The sequence below is a fragment of the Rhipicephalus sanguineus genome, chromosome 11 (assembly GCF_013339695.2).
Source record: "Rhipicephalus sanguineus isolate Rsan-2018 chromosome 11, BIME_Rsan_1.4, whole genome shotgun sequence".
Lineage (NCBI taxonomy): Eukaryota > Metazoa > Arthropoda > Arachnida > Ixodida > Ixodidae > Rhipicephalus > Rhipicephalus sanguineus.
This window is the reverse complement of record NC_051186.1, coordinates 12672825-12699003: the sequence shown is the minus strand read 5'-3', so window position 1 is coordinate 12699003 and position 26179 is coordinate 12672825. Positions and strand designations below refer to the sequence as shown.

Below are 26179 nucleotides of genomic sequence, written 5' to 3'. Positions count from 1 at the left end.
TCAATTGTTACATTGGCAGGAACTTCTAAAGCTCTTTGTGGACCATAATTAACGCATAGCTGATAAAAATAAAAATATGTATGTTAAACGACTACTTTTCGTGCACAGTACTTGCACAGCCCTTCCACAGTATTTGACGAACTCAAGGAGACTTCAGCTTACGCAGTGACTGCACGTGCTACAGGGCTGCTTGTAAGCGCACGGGTGGGAGAATCGAAAAATATAGACTATGAATTACGTTTTCCGGTATTCACGCTTAAATACAGCATGTGTGTAAAGGCATCAACCCAACAGAGTTTGTTTAAATATAATCCTTTCGGCATTTGTAATATATTCGTTTTATGGCAAAGCATTATTTAGAGCTTCAAAAGAAAGCGGATAAATGAAGAGCCGATGGTACCTCGAGAAATTTTTAGCATATCAAATACGCATTTGATATTCGTGCGATAATTCCCAGCTGGGTTGACAGGCGTGCAGTTTTTAAGGCTCTCGATCACGCTAAAATAAAGAATAAAAAGTCAAACTACGCATTCACCAAGAAAAAAAGAACGGTAGCATTGATCATGGTAAAAAAAACTGGCACTTCTTGGACGGATTCATGGGACTATTTGAGGGGCACTTAAAAGATTCCGCAAAATGGGGCGAGTTCTTCACCGGCACATTACACTCGTCGCCTCCCGTCTGCGGTCGCTTTGAGCAGTGCGCATAGCAGAACGCGAGGAAAAAGATCTGCCTGTCCGTGAACTGTTCGAGGTGAAGAATCCGGAAGTCGTCCAGGGCGAGGTAGTCCAGCGTTACCGCCGCGCTAAAGCTGGCGAACGCCACTTCCAGGCCCGCCACAGCGGGAAACACTCGCAGCGGACGCCACTTGTTGGTGTCCGTCGTAGTCTGGACGTCGCAGTTGGACTTCTGGGCGTGCACTGCGGCTGCCGGGGGCTTCAGCCATGGTCCGCGCACACCAGCGACATCTACGGTGACGCCTGTTTCGTCTAACGATTTGACAATCTGTTGACCCGCTATTGAGCCCAGTGCGCCGTATTTAATGGCCAGCGTGGCGTTATGGTAAAAGAGCGGCGGGTTCAAGTCGCCGATCGCGAGTGTCATCGAGTTGGGCAAGTATAAATAAAACGCACGGCCGAAACGGGGAAACGTGCGAACGCTGTACACGTCCTGAAAGCGTTCATGGTTTCGGAGGCTCTGATAAACTTTAGAGGCGCCCAATAAGTTCGTCATAAAAGTCTTGCCGTTCATGTCCGGAAACACGCTGTACAGGGCCTCGCGTTCCTTTTTGACGAAGAAGCTGTCGTGCGGCATTACGACGCGGTTCATTTTGTCCAGCTTCGAAAATGCCATCCGCTTGCTATCTTCGTCCATCCATGGCAGGTCGTTCACCAGACGCTTAATATTCTCATTCATTCTGCGCAGGAAGCTGAATGCATGGAGCCGGCTTTCGATGTGGCCGTAGCGGTCGGTCATCATTTTCGACACGCCGGACAGACCGAGAAGAGATTCGACGTAGGTCATGCAGCCGTGCTCGTTTATGGTCTTCAGTTGAGAGTCCGAGCCGCGAAATCTTAATGATGGCATACCGACGACAGCCCACAGGTGTGTCTGAATAAATATCCACGACAACGCTGTGACTAAACCTTCGCGAGTGAAACTCTTCAGCAATTTTTCCGTAGTTCCTAGTATCTTGACATCCTCGACGATCACTGTGCTGTCACGGGTCCAGTTGAACTGTTTGTCGTGCTTAGCGAGGACGTCTAGCCAGAACCCCGCTGGCAGCGTCGGTGTCTTACCATCGAGGTCGCTTAAACTGAACCAATCTTGTCGAGGGGCGTCATAGAGGAAATCGATCTTGGCTTCGACAATGTTATTTTCAATTTGAATCAGATCGGCCGTTTTGATTTTGACTTGTGAGCGACTGACACCGAGTATTTCGCAGTAGTCGCTCAAGTAAACTTCGTACTGCTCGGGTGTCCTCGGGTTACGCTTGTCCTGCTCCCAAACGGAGTCCAGACGACCGCGCAGAATGAGAAGCGTTGGAGATTCTCGAACCACAATAGTGTTTATGTCGAACAGGAAGTTCATCTGCCAGTTCAACGCCAAGTCGACCATGATGTCCAGCGGGTGCTTCAAGTATAGTGTGCTGCGCTCGGGCCAGGTCAGCCCAAGGGATTGGCGGAACTCGGTGAACTGTCTCAGGTTCTCCTTGAGGTCTGTGGCGGCCCTGTTGCAGCTCTCAAAGAATTGCGCCGCTTTCCCGACGAGTGACGTGTCCTCTCTGACGTCCCTGACTGCCATGTTTAGGGCTGCGACCCTCATCCGGTCTTCGGTGGACACCTGGCGACTGGGGTCGTCCCACTTGCCGCAGACGTACGCGTGGAAGTCCTGGCACGGGTCTGCGGCCCTGTTGATGGCTGCGCTCAGTTCTTGGCCAAAGGCGACGCAGTCGTCGGTGACACAGGTCGCCACTTTCTTTCGCCTCGTGTCAGTCGTGTAGAAGTAGGCCGCCAGCAGAATGCCGATGACCAGCAGCAGCCCAACTGTGGCGAGCACCATGACGATTTTGTGTTTGCGTCTGGTTCTCGGTGTCTCCGCGGTGCTATGATCGGCAATCTGCGAGTGAAAATGGTTCGGTTGAGATCCGTGAAAGGGCTTCTTGTCTTAAAGCAACACGAAACAGAGGGTCACAATTCGCAAAGCTTTTCGCTCGAAAGCGGCATTTGCTATTGGCCAGATAGCTTTGCTAATCATATGCCGACAATGAGGATTGGCTCACATGTTCTCTTACGAACAGTCGTAGCGCAAGATTACAACGGCAGAAAGTTGAGTTAGTTGGCCGTGATTCTTCGTGAAAGAAGAAAGACACGGCAGCGAGAGAAGAGAACCAGACTGCACAAACTTCTGCTATCAAAACTATTTTTATCCTGCCGCGCTGCATCGGTCGACTTGCCCCTGAAAAAGAGCGCCCGCGTTGTGTTTCAGATTCAATTGTTGGCATCAAGTTGCCTCATGCACCAATGAAGGCTTATGATCCAATTCGACCTTTGGTAAGTTATTTTGCGCACAAGGAACATGCCCTTAGTATCTGATAACGAAGACTATTCACACAAGAAGACGAAGGCTACTGACAAAAACAAAGGCACGATGCAGAAAAAAGCACCATGGGCAATTTCATTTCAGAAATTCAGACTAAAACTCGGGTTATCCGTTATAGAGCAACAATTTGTCAACTTCCGATGAAAAGACAGTCTCGATAAAATTGCTCATAATGTCAAGAAGGCAAGATCTTTCCCTCGAGTTAAGGCAGGTGAACCGCAAAGGACACGGACGGTAAAGGGACTGGGGCATACAAAGCGCTTTTTATGTTTCAGATTCTTAGTCGTCCGTGTATTTTGTGCCGCAGCTGCCTCAATATGTTACCGTACCAAGTAGTTCGCATCCAGGCAATATAGTTAGTTCTGTGTATTTCGGCTAAACCATATAAGAGCAGGAATTTCCTTCGCAAGCAGTTGTTTCGAAGAAAACGCTCTGGCAATTCGTTGTAGCTGGTCACCTACAAAATTGCTTAGCTCGAGTTTTTTCCGTGTCTTTTCTTATGCGTAACTAACAATTTTGGCAGGTTTTTCTGTAAGTATTGAAGACCATTGACGTATCAAGAGGTGGGGTTCCTCAGTGCACCCATTCATTTGATAGTCGACGTTGCCGTCTGGTGCTCTAGCACCAGCGTCTGGACGCCTTTCATTCATTCGTGATGGGGAGAGAGACAATACTGTATACGAGCCCAGGGAACTGGCAATTTGAAATTTTAAGCAACACGGTGGTTAATGTTGTGAATACAGGGCCACAAAAATGGCGATGTCACGCTGATGCGCCCTTGTTTCGCGGCGCCTTAAACACGCAGAAAAAGCATATTTATTCGTCCGTATAGTTTCAGTGCTGTAAAATAGGTATAACACGCACGCAAACGGCATTGCCCTGACGCGAACGTAGAACGAGCCTATTTGCCTTATGTTGGTTTTCAGTAATGATGAGCGTCCAGTATTCTGTGCAATTGCGGGCTTGCAATTATTAAGCTGCTGCAGTTCTTCACATGCAAGTACTTTCATCTTTGCTAACATGCAAGTACATACATGTAAACACTTTCATGCAAGTACTTAAAGAAAAGCCGGGCGTAGCTTGCACTAGTGGCGCAAGACTAAATGCACAGCGGAGCTGATCGATTCCTAGCTGTTCCTGGCCATACAAAGTGATGTTAAGTAATGTCTAGTCATGCCAAGTTCTAGTCGAGCCCACGAAAGTCGCCTCTCGCCGTTTCAGCCGTACTGCCTCGTGGATGGCCGAAACGGCGGGAGCAGAAGAAGCAGACGCCACGACGTACTACATCATGGCGTCTGCTCCGTCTGTCGCCTGGCAGTGCGCCGCGATTCCCGGTGTTGCGTTCGGCGAGCCACCCTTTGCCGCGGGGCATCGGTACGGAATAAGGGCAGCTGCCTCACTTTGCGGCGATAAGGAAGAGAGCGGAGGCGCCCGGTTCTCTCTCTCATGCACCAGGAGGTTCATGGTTGCAATTTGCTTGAGACAAGCCCATTGTCGCCGGTGCCGGAGCGGAAATGCGACACGTGGCGCCTTTGTGCCCCATGAAAGGCCGCGACGGCGACTTTCCGCCGAAGACGGAGGAGGGACATCGGACCACAGCGCTGTGTGTCTCCGGCTGACAGGCCGCTTACGCTCAAATCAGCGCCAGCTGCCCATACACATGCCATTGGAGTTGCCTGGCCTGATGCCGCCATTCAACAGCATGGGTGGTCGACCAGAGCAGCGAAACGAGGGACTCACCACACCCCGCATGCTGGAGCCATGTTTTCCCCGATGCGATGGCGTCGCAAGAACAATACGCGTGTTTGGCTTTTGTGTGTGTGTGCGTGTGTGTCGGGGGCAGTTCCAGCGTGACCCGCGGGATTGGTCACCCGATTGGATGAAAACACGTCGTCCCCTGTTTCCCTACGTCTGGCATCTAGTGACTGCGAAGGATGTAAAAGACGCAAACGAATCCATGAGAATCGTATTCTGGAATGAACAGTAAAACATTACAAATGTAAATAAACCTCTTGTATGCTCCATCGGCTCCTCAGTGCGGTTGCCTCGAACAGCAGCTCTTCTTGAAGACGAGGTTTGCTACCGCCTACCTGGACGCGAGGAAACCAGGGCAGCCGCGAGAACCTCAACTTCCAACACCGGCAAGCGGTTTCCTAATCGGCAGATCGAACCTTCTCCGCTCTCCAGATGCCAGCGTCTAGGGCACCGCCGCCACGTGTCGGCTTTGTACGAAATGAAGGAGCGCATGTGAAGGAGGTATGGGGCATGGGGCCATGACGTCACTACTGGCGCGACCGAGCGGTTCCGCGTAGGGCAGGAGGGCTGTTGGTGAAGCCGTCTATGGACTAGCGAAGCAGGCGCGCAGCTGTACAACCGGTTGCTAGGCAATGTGCGGTGACGTCATCGCGGAGCGGCGTTTTACGAAGCAGCTGTAGAAACTTGCTATTTTTCTTATGTCGTCGTCCGCAGTTTTCCCCGAGGTAAAGATAGCATAGGTGGAGAAGAGGAAAGCGGCGTGGCGAGGGTATAGACGGCGAGGAGGAGCGGTACGGCTGCACAACACCATCTAGACAACAGAAGGCTAAAGCACTCCGCAACGACGTCATCAGTCTGTCACGTGCAGAAAGCCATTGCGAGCAGCGCTGATACACGTACCATTAGCGCGCAAGGAGCGTTTGTGCACAAACGCACGCCTCTATCAACGCCATAGAGTTTCCTACAATACTTGCTAGAGGGAACTCTGGCGCTAGTGTCTATGGGAGCTACAACGCATGGCGCTTCAGCAAGCATGGGAATGATGGGTAGTACACGGATTTGTCTAAACTTCGTTCTTCGGCTCCGTTTGGCTCCGCGTCGCCTGCATCCGCTTTGTAGCAAGACGAAGTTCAGCAAAAGTCAGCAGTTCCACTTCACCACTTTAAATTTTTTTAGGCTCACTAATTCAAATCTGTTCACGGAGTTCACAACGATCCATTCTTTTATCCGAAAGAAAACCAAAACACAGCAATAAACAAAGCCAGAAGTGCGTTCGAAGCCCTAAAGTACGAAGACTAGGCAAATCCGTGTACTACCCATCATTCCCATGGTGGCTGAACGGTCGCAGCGTCAGAGTTCCCTCTAGTTAATTTTAGGAAACTCTATCATCAACGCTGTGCTAGCGTTCCAGCACGATCGTTGCGTGGGCATGTTCAGACGTGTTTCTGGGCTCGCTCACTCTCACGGTGGTCTTTTTCTCTCGCAGTGGAATAAAAGAGGTCGCGTTGCGTTTGCTTAGTAATTTCTCGCAGCGCATAAATGATTAAGCGTGCTTGTGCTATCGCAAAAGCCAAAGGCGAGCTGACCTGGAGGAAGCCCAGCAAAAAGATTAAAATTCTGGAAGAGCGGCTTTCCACAGCTCCGCTGGTCTATGGCGCTTGCGATAGCAGAGCCACGCTTATCCTTTTTTTTTATCGCATTGGACAGATTACGGCTGGCCTAAACAGCTCAGCTGTTAACGGCATACGATATATTTTATCTAGTTATCTGTTGCAACTTGATCTGTGCAAAAGATGATTAAGACGGCCAGCGCGCTATATCTTGGACCAAATAACTCCGCGAAATGAAGCAATAGATGCTAACTGACATTACGCATCTCATGGGCTTCATTTCAAGTGAGGGCTCGCCCGCCAGAGCATCATCAGAGCATTGACGCTGTTGACAGGTTATTGAATTCAATTCGGAGAGAAAAGCACTTAATGGCAGACTGAATCATGTGTGTCCTGTATTCGCGCAGCTATTCTATTGCCGTAAGTAATACAATTAAAGAGTCTTACCTTATCTGTGCTTATGTGTGTCCTTGAGTGCACTGGTTTCGAAAGCCTTGATATCGTATGTATGTCCATAGACCTCTCCGTCGTCATTGACACCTGGAATATGAGTGAAGTGAGGAGCATTGGCGTATGCAGAAGTCATTGCACACGCATGTGCTACTTATGTAGATAGAGGCTCATACTTAACTGAAATGTCACTATATTCCATGGTACATTTCGAGCTCAGGTATGTCCCCACATTTGTGTTAGCTTGCATGCGTGTGCTTACGTGTGTTGCATACAGGTATCGCACATTTAGAGTGAGAGAGTGGAGGCGTTTTACATTGACAAGCAAAAAGAAAAGTGCGTTAGCCACCCCTGTGTTGCCTTGCTTGAGAAAGAAATTTTGCTGTTGTAATCTGTACGTCAAGGCATTTGTTCACGAGCTGTGCAATGTGCGCTTTTAGCGAGTTCTTTCACCTGATCGCGCAGATCGGAAGGTTGTTAAGTGAAGGTTTTCGAAAAAAAAAAAAGACATTCGTTAGATTACATGCGCTCGTCTTTGTGTATCTCTTCTTTGTCTGCGTGGGCTCGCGCGACTCCGTGAAGAATAAAGACAACGTTGTTCAGCGCTGAGACCCTAATGATTTCAAAGTAGATCATCTATGCATCGCTGCGGAGACACCAACCATCGCTCGATCGAATCATAAAACAACGAACGTGCCAACAGAGCGAGTCTGAAAGGTGCAAGGCATATGCCGAATATACACCATATAAGCGGCACTGCAAAGTACTCCACAGCCATAGGCTTGCGCACGAGGAAGGCACGGGGGCGGGGCATGGAGAACATCGAGAACCTCTGGTCATCTGAAGAAGGTGGAGGGCGCCAATTCTGCACAATGCTTTTACTCAGTCTAACCTTTCCCGCCATTTAATTCGCGGGGTTATGGCGATGCATGCTTTTTGACAACAATAGCGACCGAGAAACCTTGATGGTGTATTCATAGAACGGATTGCTTCCTACCTTTATCCCTGAAAGGCGGTTCCTACGGCAGGCAGCTCTGAGAAGCACGCCATGGCTTCATTTTCATTTCACTGCTATAGCAAACATGTGTACACTCTCAACGCTTTTTCTCCGTCGCCGTCATGTTCCACATCAAGGCCAAACCGATAATGTTCCTCCCCCTGCGCATCGTGTGTTTTACCCGCGGGTAAAAGCGCGCGAGGAGGGCGCGACGAACAACGCTGAAGCAGAGATTGAGCGAGCCGACCGATCTCCGTTGCACGGACGGCGCATGCGATAACAACATACTCGCGTGCGACGCCTGCCGTAGATTACTACTCAAGCAGAGAGGAAACGCGCCACCAGTCTTGAACGAGCATAAGATAACGCGGTGGGGGAGGGATGTGTCGCTCGAGCAGCAACTGTGAACTTTGATTTTAAGGTCGTAGTCGCGATCGCTAGCGCGTGCGCTATCTCGGCAGGCATTAGCAGACAGCTCGTATACTCTTGCTGAGCTCTCAACGCGCAAGGACTATGCGAAAAGTGTTTCTCTCCTTGGAGCGCCCGTATTCTCCTATACCAGCGCTTTGTAGAGTTACGCGCGATCGGATTCAAAAGAGTTAGCTGACAGCCTTACTTTGTATATTATTACAATTTGTTGCTATTGCATTCATGGCTTCGTCCTTGCGGTGCAACTGTGATGATTTTTTGCACACATGGTGGAGCTTGTTTATTTTTTTTTTAACCCGACAAACGGGGGGGGGGGGGCGCTGTGATGAGACTTGCCCCGCCCTCCTTCTGATGGACAACATGGAGTACCCTGCGCACGCTTATGAACACAGGATATAGAAACACTGCTCACACCAACGAAGCTGGGAATAACGGGCACACGTTTAATCGATGTTGAGACCTCCGAAAAATATACAGGATGCCATACCTAACTCTCGCCAATTTAAAAATATGATGATGCGTTCTATGACGAAGCAGCCAAATGCATGTTGCTGAAGGTGTAATTCACACTGCTTTTATGTTCTGCCTAATTGTGTGATTAGGCACGAGTAATTAACCAACATTTGAAGCAACGAAGCTGGACAAAAATTTGAGTTCATAAGCTGTAGATCGGTTTGCAAAACGTCCTTAGTATCTTAAAGTCTTAAGTGTCTTTGTTTGCGCTCCCGTTCGCGAAACTTGCGCATGGTCTCGCAAGACCCCGCCAAAAACACACGTGACCTTCTCCAAGCGAGCGACGACGACACATCATAAAGTCATCACGTGACGTCACAATGACGCAAAAAATCGCAAAAATGTGTGACGTCGTCGTGAGGTCACGCGATGACTCTAGCTACATGACGGCGTCATCAATTGACATCGTCGATCGGTCAAGTGTGGGCCGATCCCGGAGGCGCTGGAACACCACGAGAGATCTAGCAAGCTTCAGTGGAAGGGGGAGGTACATTGAAATTGAATGAGAACGCCAACTCAACTGCGCGTTTTTCACTATAATCATCATCATTCTCTGTCTGTTTTAGCCCACTGCAGGAGAAAAGGCATTTTCCCAATGATCTCACGTTTATCCTAATCTGCCATGTTTATCCTATCATTTATACTATCCTATCCTCTTCCGTTTTATCCCTGCGAACTTTCTAATCTCTTCACACCACCGAACTCTCTGCCTACCTCGACTGCGTTTCGCGTTCTTTGGTAACCATTCTGTTGCTCGTACTGTCCATCGGTTGTCTGTTCTACGCCCTACGTGGCCAACCCAGGTCAATTTCTTTCGCTTGATGTTAACAAGGACATCTGCAAGCCCTCTTTGTTCCCTGACCCGTTCTCCCATCCTCCGGGCTCTTATTGTTACCCATATCATTTTACGCTCCATTACACGCCGCGTAGTCCTACACTTTATTTCTAGTTGCTTTGTTAACCTCCATGTTTCAGCCCCTTATGTTAAAACTGGCAGTATGCGGTGATTGTATACTTTTCGCTTTAATGACAGTGGCATATTTCCTGGGATTATTTGGGAGTGCCTGCCGAATGCACTCCAGCCCATTCTTTTTCTTCGGTTAATTTCTTTTTCGTGATTAGGCTCGCCTGTTGCTAGTTATCCTAGGCATTCATTTTCTCATATACACTCCAGTGTGGGGTTGCCAATCTTCACTGCGGCTCATTCATGTCTTGCAGGAAGTATGGTCCCTATTAGTTAATGCATTACCAAGCGCTCAGGAGGCTTTCGCAGTCAGATGTTACAGAGGGCGTAAGGTGATGCCAATTTTTTTCAATACTCATGAACCTGTAAAGTAGTTCACCGGCGGTAAGTCGCTTTCCTTTTAACAAACTATGACCCCCATCTTGCATTAGGTGTGACGTGAGAACTGCGGCGTTGTGCTGTACTGAAGGAGCGATATAGTGAAACAGTATGAGTAAGCACGACACCTGCCTTGCGGGCGAGTTCCTCGTAGAGTGAAGACTTCCGGAGCTTCTCCTCCTCAGCGCTGTCCTTGAAGTGCGAGCTGGCTGTGATGAAGGACTTATTGGACAGGCTTGATTTCCTCGAACTCTTGGGCATGACGTGCTGCTGGTCGTTGTACTCTAATGTGGGCAATGAAGGACTTGAGTTTTAGCCGCGGATCCTGGACAGCGGAAAGAAGCGTGCCACGCCAACCGCGACTTGGATTCTTCTTTGTTTTCCGCTTTATGTCACCGCAAAAGCTCGTGCAGCGAAGAGAATCATGTTGTCTGGTTTCTGAGGAAAAATCTGATTTATACGATCAGCGAGAAAATTAGTTCATTTTATTTTGTCTAGCACCAATTTAACAGTACATTGTGATTTTTACGGAAATGGCATACGTGATTATGTGCAAAAATATAATTTATTCCTCCGTCATAGCAATCGGTATAACACGAATGTGAAGCATGTCTTCACAAAAGTAGCTGGCTGCTTATTGTACATTGATATATGAGAGATTCCGCAATGACTATCGTTGTTTGGCAGCTAGAGCCATGTTTAACTTGAACGCACCGGCGTTGACGCCTGGTGGTGTATGTGCATCCCGACGACTAACGCCCATGATCATGATTAAACGTTTGTGGTAGTTGAAGTAGTTATCATTACCAAGACTCAGCATATGGTGAATCCCCGCAAAGATGGCATCAACAAGCACACAATAAACATTGGCACTCGATATGCACCCATTTAAAGAGCCTTCATTTTGAGAAGAGAAACGGTAAAGTGTACGCCCGCCAGTAATAGGGTAACCTATGCCTCTGCTCATGCATACACTCCCCCACAGTGCTTTAGGAGCGTGAGAGGCAGAGTTCATAGTTGGAGCCGTGAACACGCGAAGGCGTTCCACTTAATATTGGCGTGTCTCTCGCGCAGAAGGTGTGAAAGATATACGACGCGCTTGTAGGGCCTCGTGTATTTGTGTAGGCAGCGCAGTAGGTTGGGCGCCAGGCACCTATTGCCGCGTACAGAGAGGTCGTGAGTTCGGCTCTCAGGTCGTCAGCATCTATGAAACTTTTTCTTGTAATTTTTCTTTGCCATGTATTCTTGTGTATTTTAAAACGTCACTTCCGTGACGGAAACGACGTCAATGAAGTCTTGGTGTACTCAGGCAAAAAATCACTTTCGTGTTAAATACACACACACATATATATATATATATATATATATATATATATATATATATATATATATATATATATATATATATATATATATATATATATATATATATATATATATATATATATATAAGCACATTGATACACATCCATATACAAAATCCAGTAACAAAATTACATTTTCAAGATACGCAGTATTACCGTCACTATTACCATTAACAAAGGTGCAGTACAAAAAAATTACCTGGGTCCCTGATTCTCTTTAGTCATCTTGAAAGCGAAAGCGTATATGTGGCCGCCAGTAGGTCTAGCCAAGAGAACGCCGGAAAGACGAAGTGAACTCTCACCGTGTGCGCCTCCAGTCACGCTCGAGTGGTCACGTGGTATTCAAGTGCAGTTTACGGGCACCTTGCCAAAATGAATGAACAAATGAATGACCGCTTTATACAGTAAAATCTCATTCGGATTTCGCACCTGGGGTTCTGGCATGAAATCCGAATGAGATTTCACTGTATAAAGCGGTCATTCATTTGTTCATTCATTTTGGCAAGGTGCCCGTAAACTGCGCTTGAATACCACGTGACCACTCGAGCGTGACTGGAGGCGCACACGCTGGGACCTCACTTCGTCTTTGCGGCGTTCTCTTGGCTAGACCTGCTGGCGGCCACATATACGCTTTCGCCTTCAAGATGACTCAAGAGAATCAGGGACCCAGGTAATTTTTTGGTACTGCACCTTTCTTAATGGTAATAGTGACGGTCATATGCTGTGGCAGTGTCCCGCGCTAAACGCTAGCTTCGGCTCTCCTGCCACCGAGGAAGACTGGATCAACCACCTCAGCAGCCCCGACAGGGCCCTTCGACATCAGGCCGTCCAGAAGGCCCAAAAGGTGGCTGGCGTGTTCCGACTCCCAGTCCCCACATGGGCTGAGCCACCGGGCCGGCCCCCGTAAGGGGTGCCCAGGCCCCTTCAGGACCTTTAATAAAGTTAATTCTCTCTCTCTCTCTCTCTGTCATTCGGATTTCACAGCAGCAGATAAAATGTCCGAATTAACCGAATGCCAAATTATACGTAAAAATACGTAAAACCAGTACTTATTTTGCGCAAGAGCAATGTAACAGCAGCAACTTTTGTCATTCGCGGCTTCGTTCACAATAAGACCGCGGCTCAAGACCCCCGTGTCTCAGCCAGAAACATGCTTTGAACCGATCCTTTATTACTTATCCCACTATCAACAACACCACGCGCACGTGACGATTTTTCCGCAGGAAAATTGGCCGCAAACTGATTGTTCGTCCATCACGATGTAGCAAGCGAGTTGATGCCAACCTGCTGATCCAGGCTAAGGCTCTCGAACAGCTTCCACCATGTTTCAGTTGTGTCACACTGCGCGCGCATTGCACCAAGTCAAAACGAAGCTACTAAGTGTCGCATCCACTGTGCACGAAGCCGGGGTCAATACGACGCGATCATAACGTCCACGCACTTCTGAAGACATGCGCGCGGCCTACGTTCATAGTCGAAACAAAACTGCTGATTACCGCATCTGCCGCTTCATAAGCTTCACTCACTAATGCGCAATCATGGATGGCGGCTAAGCAGTTCTGAAGGCACGTGTCGAACTCGAAACTCGAGCTTGTCGCAGTCGCTGCGGACGATACCCCAGTCGCTATCGACGCGATCGTATACATAGCGCTCATAGCACCCACGGAACAAGTTTGCCGCAGCCGCTGAACCCTTGGTCGCCAAAAAAAGATTGTAGTTGGTGACGAATCTTGTCTGAAGTCCCGCAGTCGTTTCGGTTATCCGGAACAGTTTTCGCTACTATGCGTCGCACATTAGCGGCGCTTCGAGCTTGGTGCATTCCGAGGATCGTCCGAATTAACTGGGTTGCGGCCAAATATGACTGAATTAACGAGAGTTTGGTGACATTAAACAATGTATATCTTTTCCGGGGCCAAAGAACACGTCGATATAATCCAATTTTATTAACGAGAGCGGAATTAACGAGCTTTTACTATATATACAGAACCTGTATTGTCTATTAAAAAATTACACCGTCTCTCTCTAAAGTGGACCATGAGGCGATGCGAAGCAGCGCTTTGGCATGTCGAGCCCCCGTTTCAGAGGGGAGTGGAGAGGGAAAGTCGAGAAGGGAGGGAAGAGGGAGAAAGGGGTGTGGAGAGGGGAAGTGGAGATGGGCGGGGGAAGGGGAGATGGGAAAAGGAGAGGGAGGAGTGGAGAGGGGGAAGGAGGAGAGGAGGTGTGGAGAGAGGGCTTGCGCATGCGCAGTAAGGGTGGTCATGCCGCACTCCACCACAGTACTGAACTCCGCCATAAGATGCTTCGTATCTAAAAAACGACCGCGTGTATATATTGCCACGCTATACGATATCGCTCTGCAAACTTATCTTTGCCAGCATCTGTGTCATCAGGAGGTTGCTGCGATTATCATCATCAATGAATTGCCGCAAGATAAAACAGCGGACGCGCACCTGTCGGAGACGCCGGCGCAGCATCGGTTACTTAGCGCGGAAAGCATTTTCGCAGTGTCACAGACCACATGACCTCTCTGCACATGCGCGGCTACGCTAAGACCCATGGTTAAAGCTGCACTGCAGTTGCTTCCCCACTACGTTGATTAGGCGGAAAATAAACAAACACATTAACAAACTATTTAAAAGGTATGCGAGGTAACGAGGCATACGATGACGGGTGGAGAGAAAATTACCACGTGTACATTTCTTCGTTCCGTAACATCACTTCTTGTGCCATTTTTGTTTACCTGTAACTGTTTTTTATTGTACTATCACAGCGCAAGCTTTTCTTGTAGTATTGGTGTTACTGCTAATTAGTTAATATTTATTTTGTAATCTTGGAGAGGAGGTCCCCCTACAACGTAGTGCTATCGGACCTAGCTCCTTCTCTATATTTATTCTTTGTGATTTTCAGAACTAATATTTCATATAAACATGGAACCTGAGGCGGTGTAGTAAAGGATGGAAGACAACGCTATAAGGAGAGGCCAATTCCGCGAGGTTTGCCAACGCATTCTAGGAGGCGTTGGTTGAGTACAGCCACACGAGGGGACCTCGACAGTACCGTGTCCCTACACTATAGACCAGAACACAACTAATTCCATGCGTAGCGCCATTTTGGCATCGCGCGTCGCGCCGTCTATCGGGAACTCGACGAAGCAACGTCCCTGGACTGCCATTACAGCAGACGCTACACAGAGCAAACGCGGAACTCCCGAAACTCAGCCCGTCGGAGAGCGTGCTCCGCGTTTTTTCTAGCCTGGACATTTTCGCCGTTTTCATTAGACCATCAAGAACACCTTGCTCATGCAAGTACACAATGTATACGCTATCTATACGTGCTGAGCAGGCTGCGCAAGCAACCTTGTCAGGTACGTACGCTGTTACATTTGTAAATAAAACGTCCTCGCTGTAGTACGCATGAGTCGTAATTGCAGTGCAGCTCGCGAAAGAGTGAAACGATGCTTTGTTACCGCATATTACAAGTTGCGCACAAAGGTTTGTGAAAACTCGTCATTTTAACTTGCATCGCATAATAATTAGAGCAGGCTTTGCGCGTTGTTTCGCAGAACGTAATTTTTGTTCCACGAGCGCTCTTACAATAATGCTTCTTGCTCACAAAAGCGTGCTGTCAGAGAGTATCACCTGCAGTGACGTTCATCGATCCCTTTTGGAAGCTATCTGCGCGATTTTAATCCTGTAACGATGATGATTTACACGAGAAACTATGCTTCTTTTAGTTAAGCCGATATTGAAACAGGCGGAATCCAGCTATCTCTTATTAAATGAGTGCTGTGTAAATATGCTAAAATTTAGCTGCTTGAACTAGCGCTACGCCTGCGACGTAAAGGACACTGGCGCGAGTACTGTTTACTTACGTGCCAATATATGTATTATGTGCAGCTGGATGCCCCGTGTCCAAATAATTATGGGAATATCAAACGCTGAATTGAAAGCACGAAAATCTGGCCAGCTGTTGAGGAACACCGTACCATTTACTACCTTTTAAAGGCGAAAGCTTGTAACCATGAAGGCGTCGATGCCACCGAAAGCACTAAAGCTTGATACTACGTTGAAAGTGGCAAAGCATGCTGATTGCTTGTGCTTGAAAGCACTACCTTGCACTACATTTTCGTTAAAGGAAACGCTTAAGGGTATGAAGTGCACCCCCACACAAAGCTCGCGCCTGCCTTCAACCCAGCTGCGTGTCACGCAAATTAGGTTCGTAAAATGAAATAGGTGGGCATCACACTGCAGAATACACGCAGCTAGTGTACTTACTCGCGCATTTTCACTCGGCTCCTAGTTTTTCTGCTTGAATCGCAGTTATCCATTCGCGGCGAAGCTGAAAACACCGCGCCGGTGCTATTCCCGTGGCGCGTCGTGATCGCCGCAGACAACGCTAAGTAATATTCTCCTGTTGCGCTGCTTGTTTTTGCATCCAAAGACGACGCAGTAGTGCCCAGACGAGCTCTTATACGCTGAAGCGGCGTGAACGGGTACTTTTTCGCACTTTAAAGCCGCAGAACTGCAGCTTGCCCTGTTTACTTCGTGCAACCCGCGCGCGCCTTGGCAGTCCGGCCATCCCGGCGTCTGGGTGCGAGAGTACCCACTCGGCTCGCCAGCAGCGTGGGTGCGAGACACGCGTGCTGTGGTGTATAAAGTAACTGCGAAAAGTGCATTCCGTTAATCGTCAACAGGCTTGTCCGTATCATGCAACGAAAGCTCTGTCAGGGGGATGAAACTTCGCGGTTTTTCTGTCCCGTGATCGCAGCGCTCCTAATGTTTGGGGGCTGTACTATGCCTACGAGCATAAATGAACATTGTTATTCCATTTTATATTTATTACCAGTTTACTCATTAACTCCGGAGTTTTTAATACGCAAGTAAACCTAAAGGCTGCAGTTCGAGATTGCGAAAGTACGAGCGCCACCCGTAGTGGAAAACGGGAACTGCGCCGTCCCATCTCTCATGGCGAAAAAGGGGCGTTTCTTGTCGCGCGCCCGTGTATGCTACGGCCTACGGTGTCCCAAAGGCCGCTTTTACCATTGTAAAGTATGTTTCAGCGAAACTGGAAAAACCCTTCCAAGCTTCAGCGAAACAGACGCATGAATGTGTTTGCGCCGTTATCACAAATTGTGCTGTGTGTGCTGAGCGGTGTCGAAATTCTTCACGCCACACCGGCATAAAATTCTTCCGGATCCCGGCGGACGAAAGGTACAATGTGCATGCAGCTCGTTTTGTTTTTCTACGCTTGCACGGCATATCAGGATGCGGTTGGAGCAGTAGCTGTGTAATTTAATTGAGCATACGCGTACATGATTTATTTATTACATTCTGATTGTCTGCTTTTGTTTTTGTGTTGTGTTTTTACTGTATGAATGGTACGTTCAGGCAATAAAATATTCAAACAAATTCTGTTCTTTATTTTGGTCTAATGTATGTGTACACGTAAACAAAAACACAGTCTTACTTAGAATAGGTGGGGCAAAAATAGGTGGATGGGCAAACTTTCTTCAATCAGAACGCAACGATTGCCGTTTTGATCATGTGGCGGGCTGCGCAACAGGAAGACGGTCGCACACTCACCATCTGAATACCTTCCACTAGCTCAATTTGGCTTCCTGGTGCATCCCAATTGAAGTTGGTGGGAAATTGCTCCCCCCCCCCCCCCACCGCCACTCGGATCCTCAGTCCTCATCAAGATGGCGTCCCCCAGTGCGTGTCTGCAATGCGCCGCCATGTTTTAGCACCGCCCCCAAACACCAGGTGTTCGTCTGGCGCTGCGAGCGAATATCGCGTTCCATAGATGGTATAGGAAGTTTCACTCCCCTGGCTCTGTTGCCAGTTTGCAGTGAGCGCCTCCAGTGCAGAACAAACGCGTTGCTTTCTACTTTCTGATGGCCTAAAATAATCAGGCCATCTCTATCGGTAGCAGATTACGCAGAAAGCCAGCCTGTGATACCATAAGACGCTGGCATGCATGTTCACGGTGGTGGAATACTTGAACGTGTATATAGTGATGCATACGTTTATCGTGCCGGAAAACTGCTTTCAGCCAGGTGTTGCCTTAACAGAAGAGTCTCCAAGACTTTACGATGTGAAAGTACCGCTGTAGAGATTTGTAATGTGTGCACTGCCTGCAGATATGATATTCAACACAAGCCACACGTTTTTCGCGATATTTCGCGGCTTCGGGCGTAACAGAAGAGGAAGAAATACATGCGTGCTCTACTGAAGGCTCTCGCTGAAAACTTCCGGCAGCTTTCGTTGCATGATATGAAACTTCTTGGCGATTAGCAGCTTTTACTTTTCACAATGATACATTCCTTTGTCGAAATCGACATCTAAACGTCGTTTTCACGAAAAGGTCGAATGCACTTCTTATCGAAGTGGCACAGATTAATTGTGAGCGCCCACTGCTGCGAGCGGTCGCCGCAGCGGATCGTCTACTGAAGTTTCCCTAAGCAATCGTTCGCCAGACAATGCTTGCCGTGCTAAGCAATCTGACGGCGCATTTGTTCTTTTAACATAGCAGCAGTTTAATGTTTCGTTGCACCGTTTCGCGTAACCAGAAAACTAAGCTGCGGCTAGCGCGTGCAACGCAATAACTCAGCCAGCGCGCGCTCTCTTCGTCCTCTTCTTTATATATTACGACTGATTATAAACAAAGGCAGTTTGCTCTTGAGGACGTACAGACATTCGAGAAACCAGGGTGGTTATAGTACATTTTTCGGTATCGCCTGTCCATTGAGGCTGACACGATGTATGTGCAATGTAGGCGTTTCTTCAATGCGTGTACGTTATGAAGAGAACAAAAGATAAGCGCAGAACAGATAAACGCAAAAGAAGGAAGAGAAAGAAATAGACAGAGAGAGAGAAACAGACAAGAACAGAGGTAGAGGACCTTGCGTATTAAGATAGGGCTATTTAAGCAATTATAAGTGAGACAACGCTACCTAGGACCTTGCTAATTAAAATCATGCTGATGAACACCATAGTGAGAACCTGTTCATTACGACCTCACTGTTAAGAACGGCCTAATTAGCGCCATGATAATTAACGCAATGCTAATTAAGTAGTCGTTATTTAAGGGCCCCTTACAACGAAATTTTTTTGTGACGTTTTTTATGGTAATTTCTAGCTTTGTGTCTGGTAATCCCGAAATTGAATCGTAAACGCTCTAACGTTCATATAAAACAGGCTAGCGTCGTTAATCGAGACGAATTCTGCGTCACGTCGAAGCGCCTAGCTAAAACTATAAGAAACTAGCGCCCCACAGCGGGAGAGCGCCTAAGGTCACGTTTGGTGTAGTTGAAAGCGCAGTTTTCAAATCGGGGCCCCGCGTGCGGTAAGGAATGAAACAGTGCGGTCGCTTCGGTATGTCAAGCGTGTTATGCGCGTTTCCTCTCAGGTGAGGAAAAAGCATTCCTGGCCAAAGCAGCCAGAACTACCTTGAGAGCAGCCCGACCACAGACAAAGTGCCTCCCTCATGGGAGTCCGAGGCTCAAGCACTCGCCCACCTCTCCGGTTTCTCCCCGCTTAATGCGTTCGCCCCACTAACGCTTCCTCTCATAGCGAGCGACTATAGGGAAAGAGCACGCAAAGTCATTAGTTCTTAAACCGGAGAGAGATCTTTCGACTGGGTTGCTTAGCAAGTACGTATCTCGGCTTCCTGTGCAAGCTCGCGTCGGTGCTGGCATAAAGCTTGCGTGAAAAGCTTGTCATAGAAGTATCCACGTAACAATAACTTTACAGCGCCCCCTCCCCACGCCTTCTATCGTCCAACGTCGGTAGCGGTGTTATCGTGCGATAGCCTGAAAGCTCACTACCCTGATGCCATCTTCAGAGCTCGCCGTATAACCCGGAAGACGCTGTGTTCAAGGTGCAAACTTATCAACGTCCGTACTATCTCGGCCAGTGAATCTCAGCCATGATGTTTCGGGGACCCCTTGTGGACCGCTGGAAGAGATGAGGAACCCCTCGCAGTGAGAAATAAGGGGGGGGGGTCATAAATGAACACAACATGCAGCGTAAAACAGGAGCGTTTTATTTGTCACTGGCAAGGAATGGCCAAACTACACGCCAATTCGATCTCAACAGCTTGGCAATAAGCCGTGCTCTCTGCAGCCACATTCAATCTGTTTCTGTGTTTGCTCTTCAAATACGCAAGCCTAGGAACCGTGCTTCCCCTCCTGGAAAGCTGCGCCTAGAGCAGCTCCTACAACGTCGGCTGATCTAGCGGGCATGCTGAAAGGCATGACCCAATGATGCCATATATTAATGAGAACTAACAGACAATAACGCCAAGATCCCTGCCGGTCCCTGTCGGCAACAAGTTACCTTTTCTTCCACTTTAATTTCTTCACATTTATATTCGAAATACTACATATAACATCCCCTATACTTTCCTTGGCGTTATTGTCTGTTAGTTCTCATTATTATTCTGCCTAACGAAGAAAAACGAGCCCTTAAGAGTCACCTTCTTTCCTCCAATGATGCCATGAATTACGAGTAGATCCACCCTAGGGGCAATATTTTCATTCTTTATTAAAGATTTGTCTGTCACCCTCTTGCATGTTACCGTGGACCAAGCAGTCCAGGATACTTTGCAGTAGTCGTCTCTTGTCTCGAAAGAGGGTAGAAAGTTGGCGGAGCGCACGCAAAAGCTAGTTGTTTGCATAATATTTTATCCAGGGAAAGTGCTATTTCTATGCGAGAAGGTGGGGCAACCTGGGATACAAGACTGTCCTGGCTATTCGATGGTGTCCTCTTGTCGCTGGCATATAGAATTCTCTTAAACACAGTACGGAGATTCAAAAAAATTTCACACGTTTTCCTTTTTAATGAATACAAGGCATCCTTTTAAGTATCAAGAGGAACGCTAATGAGCGAGCAGTTTACGCAGTCTTCAGAAGAAAGATGTGCCGATTTTTTTAACATAAGGCATACCTATACAAACGTAAACGCGTTCGTTTATTCACAGCTGGGCAGAGCATCCATTCATTCCGAGTCTCCGAGCCACGAAAATAAATAAAACAACGATTACAAAAGTCCGCACTGACAAAATTAAAGAAACCGTAAAGCAGATCAGTGCTCAAAGAACGTGCACTTCTCAGGTGGATTCATGGGGGTGTTTGAAGGGCAGTTGAACGCTTCCGCAAAACGGGGCGAGTTCTTCACCGGGACGTTGCAGTCGTCGCCCTTCCTTTGAGGCCGCTTCGAGCACTGCGAATAGCAGAACGCGAGGAAAAAGACCTGGCTGTCCGTGAATTTTTCGAGGTGCATGACCCGCAAGTCTTCCAGCGATCGGTAGTCCCTTGTTACGGCGGCAATGAAACTCCTGTAGGCAACTTCCATACCTACCACGGCGGGAAACAATCGTAGTGGTCTCCACTGGGTGCTGTCCGTCGTCGTGCGGACGTCGCAGTTGGACTTCTCGGCATGCACTGCAGCCGCAGGAGGCTTCAGCCATGGTCCGCGAACGCCGGCGGCGTCCACAGTGACGCCTGTTTCATCCAACGCCTTGACGATCTGTCGACCAGCTAAAGTGCCCAGTCCGCCGTACATGATGGCCAGTGTGGCGTTCCGGTAGAAGAGCGGCGGATTTAGGTCGCCGATAGCGAGTGTTATGGAGTTGGGCAAGTACAAGTAAAACTCGCGACCGAAACGGGGAAACATGCGTACGCTGTACACGTCATTGAAATGTTTCTGGTTACGGAGCCGCTGATAAACTTTAGAAGCGCTCATCGAGGTTCGTCATAAAATTCTTGCCCTTCATGTCTGGAAAGACGCTGTACAGTGCCTCGCGCTCCTTTTTAACGAAGAAGCTGTCAGCTGGCATTACGAAACTGTTCATTCTGTCCAGCTTTAAGTATGCCATCCGCTTACTTTCTTCGTCCATCCAGGAGAGGTCATTAACGAGGCGTTTGATGTGCTCGTTCATTCTGTGCATGAAGCTGAAGGCCTTGTAACGGCTTTCAGCGTTGCCGTAGCGTACGGTCATCACTTTCGATGTTGCGTACAGACCGAAAACGGATTCTACGTACATCATGCAACCGTCTTCATGCTTTGTTTTCAGCTCGGAGTAGGATGCGCGAAACCTTAATGATGGCGTACCGCAGACAGCCCACAGGTGCGTCTGAATGAATATCCATGACAACCCGACGACTAACTCCTCGCGAGTGAACTTCTTCAGCAATTTGTCTGTGTTTTCTAGAATTTTGACGTCCTCGACGATCACTGTGCTGTCACGGGTCCAGTTGAACTGTTTGTCGTGCTTAGCAAGGGCACTTAGCCAGAGGCCCGCCGGTACCGTTGGTGTCTTACTATTGAGGGCGTTCACACTGAACCAGTCTTGTTGGGGGGCGTCGTAGAGGAAGTCGATCTTGGCTCCGACAATGTCCTCTTCAATCTGAATCAGGTTGGCTGTTTCAATTCGACCTTGTGAGCCGTTTACGCCGAGTATTTCGTAGTAATCGTTCAAGTAAGCCTGAAATTCCTCGGGTGTCCTGGGATTGCGGATGTCCTGCTCCCACATCGAGTCCACGCGACCACGAGTCATGAGAAGCGTAGGGGATTCTCGAACGAAGATGACGCTCATGTCGAACAAGAAGTTCATCTGCCAGTTCAGCGCCAAGTCGACCATGATGTCCACCGGGTGATTAGCCCCTTGTGCGCTACGCTCGGGCCAGGCTAGGCCTAGGGATTTCCGGAACTCTGAAAATAGTCTTAGGTTCTCCTTGAGGTCGTTGTCGGCGCTGCTGCAGCTGTCGTAGAAATGCGCCGCCTTGCTGTCGTGGGAGTCCTTGACCTCCTTGAGTGCGGCGTTTAGGGCTGCGACCCTCATTCGAGCTTCGGTCGACTCCTGACGGCTTTGGTCGTCCCAGTTGCCGCACACGTAAGCGTGGAAGTCGTGGCAGGGGTCTGTCGCCTCGTTGATGGCCACGCTCAGCTCATGGCCAAAGGCAGCGCAGTCGTCGGTGGTGCAAATGACCACGTTGTTGCTATTCGTGTCAGTCGTGAAGAAATAGGCAGCCAGTAGTGCACCGATGAGCAGCAGCAGCAGGGCGACGGCGAGCAGCACAGCTGCCTTGCATTTGCGACTGGTTCTTGGCGCTTCTGCGCTGCTCTGCGAGTGAAAGATTAGATTAGATTAGATCTCAGGTTTTTGGACACGCGCATCATCTTCCGACAGCGTTGCAAACAGCCGACAAACGGTATAACGCTCATGTGCGCTTATTTTACGCTGATGGCGCCGTGCACAGTCTCTGTTTGGTGTACGGGAAGGTATCTGGTGGAAATTAGTTTTGATACGGTTTACAGCGATATCGTCTCTGTCACAAACAACGGTACAGCCCACGATGCTCTTAGCTAGCCCTTTTGCTCTGTTAAAACCAAACACAAGGTTACGTGTTTGTGTTCATTTCACTGGTGCAGCTAGGGGCTTGCGTAGAAGTAGTCGTATGTCTATGTCATACTTCTTTCGTTATTGTCCTACAATGCTATGGTTTACGGCCTATTTTACAGGTCATTCATTTCTCTTCGATCTCCCTAGAAGATGTCCGTGAGGTGGAGCGGGCTACCCTGAACAATTCATTCCGGTTACTTACAAGAAGCAAGAGGTACTGGTATCTACAGTTATTTCATGAACCGCATACCTCCGAGCAATGACCATGTAGGCACCGATGTTTTTGCAATATCGTTAAGTTCGACTCGAAGAAACGTGCGGTGTTTTGGCAGGTTCCCAGTCCACGAGTTCTTTTATGGTCATTTACGCAAAGGCCGGTGAAAATGGACTGGACTTACGCAATATTTACACGATGACTAATCACTTAAAAATCGACGGTATCCAGCGGCTTGCAGACTGCTTTGCATGTAAGGGGTTTCCTCATTCTTTGTCGTAGGCCAGCGAGACTGACGCTTGTCAACTTTATGGTCAGCGTCGACCTCGCTCGCTCCTAATACGGCAGCGCCGTAGCACGGCCGCTCAATGAAAAAAAAAAAAGGTATTTTCTGGTCATACTAGAATCATTGAACATTTCTATTTCTTTGGCTTTTTCTTGTGTTGATCATGCGCAACTTATCGTGCTCTGAAGCTGCTATAACATTTCTCTTTCATTCTCTTTTTGTTTGCCTCACACGTTGTGTAGGAAGCTTTCTTTTCGTGAACGTTTGAAACTGCTTGTGATCGCCGAAACTCTGCGCTTCCCGGATCACTCAGCTTTGGCCTCGGGTATCCGGTGAGGGATTGAACGAGTCCACTCATGAGTGAGTTTGCCGGGATGTGGTCGTACGATGGGTCTATTGTCGTGAATATATGCGAAGGAGTCTCACCTTTTCTGCGCTGTATTTTCTCTTTGACGGCAGTCGCCTTGAGAGGGTGGGCACCGTAGGTATGTCCAGGGATTTCTCTGACGTCAGCGAAACCTGCGACGGGGAGTAAATTGAGAGGAAGCATTATCTGGAACTCTTTTACGCAGGGTTTGATCAACGCAATGATAGCTTGCAAGCCCAATATTTAAATGAGATGTCTACATCTTTGTCGGGACATATCGAGCGCAGGTATCTGTGCTGGATTACCTACGTTTGCTAAGGAGTTGCCGTTGCGTTGCTTCCTAGACAGAAACCATCAATTGCAGCAGCTCTCCTTACGTGAAGAGTTGAAAGGTATTTAGCGGAAGACACAATAGCCAGTCTTAGCATTGTGTCTTCCGGTGTTTTTAACCTTTTCTTTTGCAAGCTACCAGAAGAGGTCGAAAGGTGGTATATAAAAATAGTAAACACAGCAAAGTATCTCTTAAACTAAATGTTGATGCGTCGTAATGATATTTAGAAGTCCTATGAATGTAAACGCTGTAAACGCAACCTAGCATTAGGCACGACGTACGATCTGCAGCGCAGCGCTTCTCAAACAACGACACATTGAAGCTGATTGTCTAACTAGTGCATTTACCTTGCTGGCGGCTTCCTCCGAGAATGAAGGCTTCCGGCGCTTCTTGTCAGGACCGATAGTCTTTTCGTTAGACGAGCGTGACTTTTCCGACGACTTGGACGATTTCGACGACAAACTGGGAGTCTTTGAGCGCACGGTCGTGGCGTGTGGTTGGCCACTGTCGTTCACGCTGCTCTTTCTTGAACTCTCAGCCATGGCGGGTCGCTGGCCGCTGTAGTTCAAACTGCTCTTCCTTGAACTCTCAGCCATGGCGGGTCGCTGACCGCTGTAGTTCAAACTGCTCTTCCTTGAAATCTCAGCCATGGTGTGTCACGAGCCGCTGTAGTTCAGATTGGATGCTGGGGGACTCGAGACTGCAGCCAGGGATCCTGGCAAGTGCGTGCCACAGAGAGCGTTTGTTTGTTTGTTTTGCCTACTTTTCTATGGCACGTACCCACTCTGGGGGATGGGCCAAGAATATGTAGTTGAAGCTTAAAATCTTATTCGAAGAATGTAAAATGGTTAAAAAAAAAAATTAAGAGTAGAAATGGTAACAATAAATAAGACATCAAATTAATACTTCAAAAATTATGCTATTGCGCTCGTCTTTCAGACAGCCGTATTAACCTTATCAGAACAATTTGGTGAGATCAGATATATTGAACCGCATTTTAATTAAGAGTGTTTTTGAAGGAAGATTAAAAAGGTACACGTTTAGTGTTTTGCATGAAATTACACACGGCATTGAAGGCATCCCTATGGCAGTATCCCAACCCTGAGGCTCCGAAGCTTAGTATAATTTCTTCAGTTAAGTTTAAGCCTATTTTTAACAGCGGAGTAATGAGCAGTCGTGATCTAATAATTGAATATCTGCTGCATGACAAAAAGAAATGTGCAATATTTTCTAATTCTCCGCAGAATTGACATAGGGGCGATATCGTCAGACCAGCTCTGTGTAAGTATAGATTTAATGGGGGGACACGGCATCGAAATCTGGGTTGGATTCTTCTTCGTCTTCCGCTTGATCTTGGGGCAGAGCTCGTGCACACAAAAGCCAAAAGCTGTTCGTTTAACTACTGGGGAGAGATAACATTTCCTCAACAGTCAAGCAAATGGAGGTAATGGAAACACCTAAACTTGTATTTCATTAGAATGGTACTTAGCGCAAACACTAGACAACAGACAAAGGAGAGCACGTAGACGCAGCGTATTGACGAACGTACAAAATTAATTGACGAACATACAAAAATTGGCGAAGCTTGCACTAAGCCACGCAAGGCTTGACACAGCGCAACTGGGCGATCCTGAAGACTAATCTGTTTGCTTCGAGGTTGCTTCTAGGCCTTATCTAGCTGATGAGGGTTGTTACTAGGTTGCTTCTAGGTTCTTACTTGGCTTTAGCTAGGTGATGCTAGGTTGTTTCTACGTTGATTCTCAGTGCAGTGAGGTTCGTATTAAAACACAGACAGCCACAGACACAGATGTCCGGACTCCAGAGAGAGAAACTCGCTCTGAAAGCAAGCGTTTGCACCTCCCATGCAGTTACAGACATGACACGGATGTTCAGACTCCAGAGACAGAAACTCGCGCTGAAACCAAGAGCACGGTGTTAGAAGTATTATAGGTGGACCGGCGGCGCCTCCGGAAGCGGCGAACTTCTGTCCGCGGTTTGTGGCGCTTTCTGCGCAGA

At 48.1% G+C, this 26179-nt stretch overlaps 1 protein-coding gene across 1 annotated transcript; it reads right to left on the bottom strand.

Moving 5' to 3' along the window:
• Positions 1–213: 213 nt before the first annotated feature.
• On the bottom strand, positions 214–24759 carry LOC119374871 (neprilysin-1). Its single transcript, XM_037645072.2, has 4 exons — positions 24511–24759; positions 23892–23984; positions 6915–7007; positions 214–2619 (listed from the first exon to the last, which is right to left on the bottom strand). Exons 1-4 carry the CDS (start codon positions 24757–24759, stop codon positions 562–564), a joined length of 2493 nt encoding a protein of 830 aa, XP_037501000.1. The 3' UTR covers positions 214–561.
• Between the last annotated feature and the right edge of the window lie 1420 nt (positions 24760–26179).